We start from the raw sequence: 8,045 nt of genomic DNA on the forward strand, positions 1-8,045 counted from the left end.
ACCTCTGAAGAAATCGAGCCCTAGGTATTGAAGGTTGGGCACTGAAAAATGCAGCCCCCCTCCAATGGTGACGGTGTCCTTTGCCATTCACACATAAAACCAATGACATCTCCCCAATTCTCTGCAAGTACAGGACAGCAAGGAAGTGTGCTGAGATTACCAAGACTTCATTCGTTTGTAACACACACTCCGACACGCTCCCTAATACATTATCAAGTAGTATCATAAGTAGACTGTACCTCATGGGCATGGCCATACAGCCAGTGCCTTGGTGGGCCTGGGAAACAATCGAGGGCTTTGAGCAGTTGCTGTCTCCTCTGACACAACTGGATCACTTTCAGCAGCACATAGATCAGGCAAAACACAGCAGCCAGGAAAAAAATCTGATAGATGTTCACATGCGGCCAGGCCCAGGAGGGCCCCATGCTGTCCAGCACAGATGTCATGGTGCTGTCAGCCTTTGTCTCTCTTGCATATACACAGACTTCACAATCTACACACACGCACACCTATCCCTCTGTGGTGGAAGCTGGAGTGAAGAGCCAGAGCTGGACTGGCCCTGAGATATCCTGTTACAGAGCTAAACCACCCAGATGGAAACTGGAGCAACCTATCAGCGATCACACAGGGATGAGGAGAAATGCTCAGTGGCCAGAGGTAAACTGATACCAGTCCAGTGCTGAGCCCCTCCCCACAACACACAAGTAAACAGACGGACTTTGCAGCATGGTCTGAAGATCAGTACATTCGTACCCTGTTAAACCAGCAGGGGAAGTTCTTTTTACATATATAGACAGAAACCTTTGTATGTATTTATACACACACACATACAGACATGTATATATATGTAACCCTTCTGCCCATCAGAGTTGGCAGCAACAAGGGCCGGGTTCAATATCTAGGGGATCCATTCCAATAACACAATGCAAACCGGCTCGAGCCCCCACCCAGTGACCTGGGACAAATATATACCACCCCCGCTGGGCGCCTCCAAGAGGCAATACTTCCCTTCTCGCAAGCACATAGTCTGAGTGTAGCAAAAGCCTTTTAATAACAGAGAGAAACAATGTGGCATTATGTTGGGGAAACACCACCCACAGGATTCATAACACAACCCATGAGCAAAAAAAACCCACCCCAAGCAAATTGGGGCATGCCCTTTTCCCTTTGGTTCTTGAGTCCAGCAACCCCAAATCACCCAAAGTCCCAAAAGTCCAATGCCCCAAAAGTCTCTGTCCCTGGTCAGGGCAGCCCCAGAGTTCACAAGTTTATCTGCAGAGCTTTACCTCCCAACCTGGGTGGAAATGGGACGGGGGTAAGAGGCACCTTACATGATCTGAAGCTGACCGCCCCATAGCTCCATAGCGGCGCTCCGCCAGCCGCCCCACGAACTCCTTCGCTCAGCTGCGCTCCGCTCCGTCAGCCGCCCCACGAACTCCTTCGCTCAGCTCCACAGCCCACAAGCAGCTCCTGCCATCCACAAACTGCTCCGCGTCGAACTGCTTCACCAGCCAGTCCGCAAGGCAGTCCAGCCGTCCCACAAACTGCTCCACAATCTATCTTCAGGCTCCCCCACTACTTAACACAACTCTCAGTGATTTCAGCTCTTAGGTGAATTCAGCTTGTAGTAGGGGAGCCCCAGTGCTGGTGCACTGTCAGCCCAAAGTGAGCTCAGCAGCCTATAACTAGACTTCTAATGAAATCAAAATTAGCTCTGATATTCCACAGTGGAGAGAGGAGGAAGTGCAATTAGCATGTAAGGCCCTCACCAAGGGGCCCATGCCACCAAGTATTAATACTTGTCCCCAACCTCTCTCCATTCACACAGTTTTGGAACCCATGACCCCTGCCTAGCGAGTGCTACTTAGTTGATGGTGAATCCCTCCATCATAACAAAAGGCCACGTACAGTTCCAAGCACAGTTCCCATAGTCAGGGTAATAACAATTTATTCTTCCTGCCCCAGTAACAGAGACACTGGGGATCCCACAGCAGCCAAAGTGACCATTTGGGCAGCTATGGTCTCATTCTAGGCATGGTGGGTGTGTCTATGCAAATGAGATCGGCCCCTGAAGTTCTTTTCCACAACTTGCCACACCTCACCACCAGATGTCAGGGTGGAGCTCATCCTGACACTGCTTACATATATAATATTGGGGGGGCTGATAACCTCAGTCATTGGCGGTGCTATCCAACACTTCCCATTATCAGACCATTTTCAGTTGCTTTACTTAAACTGTTTGGGCTGACATTCGCCATGCCGGTGTCTGCCCGCTGGTTGCAGGCTCTGTGGGGGAGTGACCTCCCTGTTTAGAATCAGGGAACAAGACTCAGATCCTAGGGAGAGGGGAGCAGTTTGGAACAAGGAACCAAGAGGAGGGGGAAGAGAAACATGGACTTGTAGCGATGCTGGTTCTGGTGGGCCCCAACTAAGAGTGCCCATTCAGGGCAAACTGCTTAAAGCAGGGTAGTTACAGCCCAAGGCTGGGGTTCCTTTGAACAACAAGGCAAACCAAACCAGCCAAACAGAGAAGACTTTGGTTTTACCCCACTGGCTAACCATAAGTCACAGAAGCAATTCCCTTGGACACTCCAGTTTTCCAGTATCACCACCAGTGCCACGCGTTATGGGGACAAATGGTTATGAAAACCAATACCCCATAAATAAAAAAGGTTTTCTCGATTCCAAAGGTCCCCCAGACCCAGGTCAATATACAAATCAGATCCTACCCACAAATCATGCTGTTGCCAATCCTTTAGAATCTAAAATCTAAGGTTTATTCATAAAAGGAAAAAGATACAGAGGAGAGCTAGAAATGGTTAAATGGAATCAATGACATACAGTCATGGCAGAGGTCTTGGTTCAGGCTTGTATCAGTGATGGAAAAAACTGCAGGTTCAAATCAAGTCTCTGGAGACCACCCACAGCTGGGATGAGTCATTCAGTCCTTTGTTCAGAACATCAGTTTGTAGCACAGTCCCTCCGGAGGCAAGAAGCAGGACTGAAGACAAAATGGAGGGGTTTCCAGGGCCTTTTATATCCTCTGCCCTGTGAAAGACCACAGCAGCAAGATGGAGCCTGGAGTCACCTGGGCAAGCCACATGTCCATGCATGACACAGTTCTTTACAGGTGGCAGCCGTTGCTCACATGCTACCTTGAACGTCCCCAGGAGGACTTATGTGGACTGGAGTCTTCCAAGGTCTTTTGTCAGTTAAGTGTTTCTTGATTGGGCCCTTAACTTGCAAATTCCTTTCTCAAGAAGCTGACCAAATGCTTCACTAAGGTTACTTCAGAATCAAAACACATTGATATACAAGTACATAGCCAATATTCATAACTTCAGCTACAAAAATGATACACACACAGATAGCATAATCATAATTAGCAAATCATAACCTTTCCATAGACACCTTACACAACAACCTTTGTACAATATTTGCTGCAAATATATAGCAGTGGTTGCACCAATGATCTATACGGTCACAGGTTATTATTAATAAAGTCACAGGACTATGAGTGGTCATGAGACCACTGGGACTGGCTGGGCAAGGAGACTAAGACTGTAATCCAGTGCCTAATCTTAGATGCCAAGGGCCAGATTCTCCAGTCTCTTTCACCAGGCGTATAGCAGTGTGACCCTATTGGCTTCAGTGGAGTTTACACCAGACTTACATTGTTGTAAGTGAGATCAGAATCAAGCCCCCAGTTTCAAAAACTTGACCTACTGACTTTCCCATGGTCATGTACCCAGTCCAGTAGCTGAAAGGTCTCTAGGCCCCTGCGCATTCCTCAGCTTAGAACAAACCAGCAATTAAAAGTTGAGTTAAAATTCTTTGTCCTTCTGAGGCCCAAGGCCAGACCCTCAACTGACGTAAATCAGAGTGGCTCCATTGAATTCAATGCAGCTGTATCAGCTGGGGAGCTGTCCCATCCATCTGTTATTTGCTGTCTTTTAAGGCTAATGGAACTGCAGGAATTTACAGCTGTTACTTACTTAACCTTAAAGAAGAGGTGAGTGTTTGTGTTCGAATTCATTGAAGCCTAGACACAGTGTGTGCTCCTGTTTTACAAAAGGCTAGATCCTGTGAGAGTCAGTGGGCCTCTTGTAAATGACCGGGCATCCTCAGAACCAATTCCTGGTCACTTTGTGTTTGCCTGGTGGTACAAAGGGCACAGACATCTCTCCCAACGTGTCGGCTCTGACACATGATGAGTCGCTGGGTACAGCAAACCTGGCATAAACTCTTCTATGCCACCTGCTCACCCAAAGCTGGATGGGACTTTTCTGGGAGGGCCAGAAGCATGAGGGGCAGAACTGAAGTATTTTTTACTATTACTTCTTTGTACTCTGTCTTCCAGTGATTCCCAGTCCGTAGGGAAATCCCTATGGGACTGCTCTTGCCAGAGTAATTTAAAGCAGCCCTTAGGCTGCTCAAGGCAGTGGAAATTTCACGTAGATAGCATTTCTTCCCCTGCCCTGGGTTCTTTAAGTGCAGTTCATCTAGACGCAGGGACCTTGCCCTGAACTCAGTGGGAAGATGCTCTACATCCTCCACAGATCTAGGGTTAAGATCTCTTAGGCCTCTGATACAGTCTCATTTTCCTCTTAGAAATTTCCTATTGTAGATACTCCTAGTACAGCTCCAGTGGGGGCAGGAATAGTGGGAGCACTTGTGTAGGCATGGCCACCCCATTGTTTATAACCAACAGGTTGTCTATGCCTACTTGGAACAGGATGAGCTGACCCAACCTCATTGTTTGAAATGGACTAGATTTGCCTCTTGAATGTGGGAAGATCTCATTCAGCAGTTAGAGCTTCTATTCCTTGTGTTTTAGAGAATTTAGTGTACTGAAAGTTTGAAGGGTTATTTATTTCCTCTCCTAAGAGTTCACTGGGCAGCTTTCTCAGCTTAGCATGCTTTGATTGATGGTAGATCATTGTTTGTGCAGAATACAGTTAAAGGTTTATGAAGGAGTTGTATAATATGTGTCCCCCTTTGAGGGATCTGGTTCCACAAAGGGACCTTAAACTAATCTTATCGGTGCTTATGAAGCCACTATTTGAACCCTTAGCACAGTGTTCTTTGTTTTATTTATCTCTCAGAACTGTTTATTATTGCTATAACCATCAGCCAGAAGGGTGAGTGAATTGCTTGCTGTGATGGCCGATAAGCCTTCACAAAGTCAAAGTGGATCTTAGGCCTGGTCCTGGATTTTTAACCAAAAATAGTATCTGAGTTCAGGTCAGACTAAATTTACTGGTATTTTTCCCCAAATTGCATACTAATAAAAGGGAATCTGTGTCACATACCTCAGATGTTAGAAAGGTTTTAGCATATTATTTAAATAGAACAAAGGGTTTTAGAAAGTCATCTAGGTTGTTTCTTATGCTGATAATTAAGGCTAAGATTATGTCATAGAGGTTACGGAAGTCACAGAGACCTCTATGACATTTTCCACTTCAGCCCCATGGTGGTGGGACTGCAGCTGTCAGCTGGCAGGGTCCCTAGAGCTCTCAGCCATTGTGTGTGGCAGGGGGCGCCTGCAGCTGTCAGTAGCCACGGGCGATGGGGGGGACCCCGGAGCTGTCAGCCACCATGGTGGTTGGTGCTGGACCCCCCACTCTCCACTACCACAGCAGGTCTTGAGGTCTAACACACCCACCCCCCATCAGCCCCATTTTGTCACTGTTACTTTTAGAAAAAGTCAGGGGCAAGTCACAGGGACAAGTCACAAGACCTGTCCCTGACTATTACTAAAAATAACAGTGACAAAATCTTAACCTTACCCATAATCACATGTGTCTTTCTTCTCAGACTATTTCCAGATGGGTTAAACAACATACCATTGAATGGTACAACTTAACAGCAGTCTCTGCGCCTACTTTTTTAAGGTCTCATTTTGCTAGGCCAGTTGTGGCATGTTTTGCTTGCCTTAAACATGTTCCTATCAGAGAAAATCTGTTAAGGTTGCTCACACCTTTCCTAAACTTTGTGCTTTGGTTCTGCCTTCGAGAGTGGATGCTAGACTTGGTAGAGCAGTGCTCCAAACATTATTTAATCAGGGATTCCGCTTCCCTCCTCCTGCATCTTCAGCACTGCTTGGCAAACTACCCATAAGTGGGAATATGCTGAGCCACTTGAAGAATAAATGAGGGTTAATTGCTTGTAAATGGAGTTCTTTGAGATGACTCTGCATATTCCTACTTCCCATCCACCTTCTTCTCTTTCTCAGTATCCTGCAGTGGTTTCTCTGGGTTTGCAGTGGAAGGATAGAGGGTGCAGGACTCCCTGGTATACCCTCACACTCAGAACAGTCTAAGACCCTGAGGGGAAAGGCGGGGGGGGGGGGCAAGGGGTGCATGGATGCTCTGATGAGCACTGCTTGGAAGATTGGTGCATTACCCATAACCATGACATGCAACAATATCACAAAGAACTCAGGTTACAGGTAATTTTCATTCATAAAGACCTCAAGTTTGGGCCCAGTAGGAACGTAATAGTAATAATATACCGTGCATGGCTTGGGTATAAAGGCAGCAGGAGAGCTGAGGTTTCCCTCCTCTTCTTTGTTAACTGCCATGATAAACCCCTACAAAGGTGTGTGTTATTAGTTACCATCGCACACTTAGCCATGAGGCCAAAGGTCAAGTGAGTGTCTTCTATCACTCCTGGCACAATCCATCACAATAATAAATAGTGGTGGGCATAACCAGGGCTGCTTATGGTTCCGCAAAGCCTCCTCAGTCAATGATCTATCAACCAACACACTCTTCCACTGCGAGTCGGGAAGGAAAGAAAGAGTATCACCCCATTCCTGTTCCTCGTTGAGCCACAAACCTCTCGGAGATCTTCTTCTGGTCAAACAGCTTGTTTAATGTCTTTACAGAGTTCTTCCTACAGCCTTAAAATCTCATGCAGCTCTGTGTTTACAATAGTGTATGCTCCTTAGCTCACTCAGCCAAGGAGTGGGGAGAGAGAAGGTATCGTCCACCCAAGAGAGCTCTCCTGGTCCTGGCTCTGACTCTGAAAAACTTGCCGGTTTCTCTTTCCCTCTGAGAACTTCCTTCCAGTGCTTTTCTACTTTCGACTTGATTAGCCTTGTAGCTCTCTCCCACCCATCCCTAATCTATCAATTAGGCTCAGTTTTGCCCCTCAGATTAACTGTGGGGTGATTTACTTGGTGATCCAGTGATCAGAGAGCTGGGAGAGCTGCTGTTGCCCAGCACTCTGTCCCAGAATTATATACCCATGTTCACAAAACACCAAAATACGTTCACTGCACCCAGTTCCCACTAAGCCACATCAAATGGGAAAGAATCATTCCAAATCCTATTCATCAAAGTGCAGGGAAGACTGATTCTATAGGGATTCTTTCCTCTCTTTTTAAGTCACAGATGCCAAAGGTCGGAAGGCATGAGAATGTCTGAGGGGTGGGCTCTGTGGAGAAAATCCTCAATGGGTCAAACGCCTGAAACAGAAATAGTCAGTTCCATTGTAAACTAAAAGGAGCATTTCACTCTAAAGTGATCGTTTGGTTTCACAACTCACTCTAGTCTTCTTGTGGTTAAGTAAACTGCTGCCCACTGGCTGTATAACTGGGATTATAGCATTGTAAAGCCACCAATCAGATGCTGCAGTGAGAGCAGGGCCTAAAGGAGAGAGTTTTCCCGAAGATTTTTCTTACTATTTCTTCTTTGTATTCTGATAGCAACTGCAACAACCCATCTGAGATCAAGACCTCATTGTGTTAGCTGATGTACACATAGTAAGTGACAGTCCCTGTCCCGAAAAGCTTCCCGTCTAAGCAGAGAAGAGAAACAAAGACTGGGGAAGGTAGTCCTATTACATCCAGCTCACTGAGAGGAAACTGAGACACTGAGAGATGAAGTGATTTCCTGAAGGTTTCATAAGAAACCAAGGGGAAGAGCTGGGAATTACACCCAGGTTTCCTGAATCTCAGGCCAGTGGCTTCCTCAGAAGACCACACTTCTTACTTTCTGTGTGCTGGCTTTGAGCGGGACTAAGCTTCTGGACCCTGCTAC

General features: G+C 46.6%; 1 protein-coding gene across 1 annotated transcript in view; it reads right to left on the reverse strand.

The window, feature by feature from the left end:
* The window catches only part of LOC140916317 (cytochrome P450 4B1-like), a 28,164-nt gene extending 27,564 nt beyond the window's left edge, over window positions 1-600 (reverse strand). The window contains exon 1 of the mRNA XM_073357800.1: window positions 240-600. Coding sequence (XP_073213901.1) covers window positions 240-446 — 207 coding nt within the window. The 5' untranslated portion in view covers window positions 447-600. The remainder of the gene's footprint in view (window positions 1-239) is intronic.
* Between the last annotated feature and the right edge of the window lie 7,445 nt (window positions 601-8,045).

This window comes from Lepidochelys kempii, chromosome 8 (assembly GCF_965140265.1).
Source record: "Lepidochelys kempii isolate rLepKem1 chromosome 8, rLepKem1.hap2, whole genome shotgun sequence".
In the NCBI taxonomy this organism is placed as follows: Eukaryota; Metazoa; Chordata; order Testudines; family Cheloniidae; genus Lepidochelys; species Lepidochelys kempii.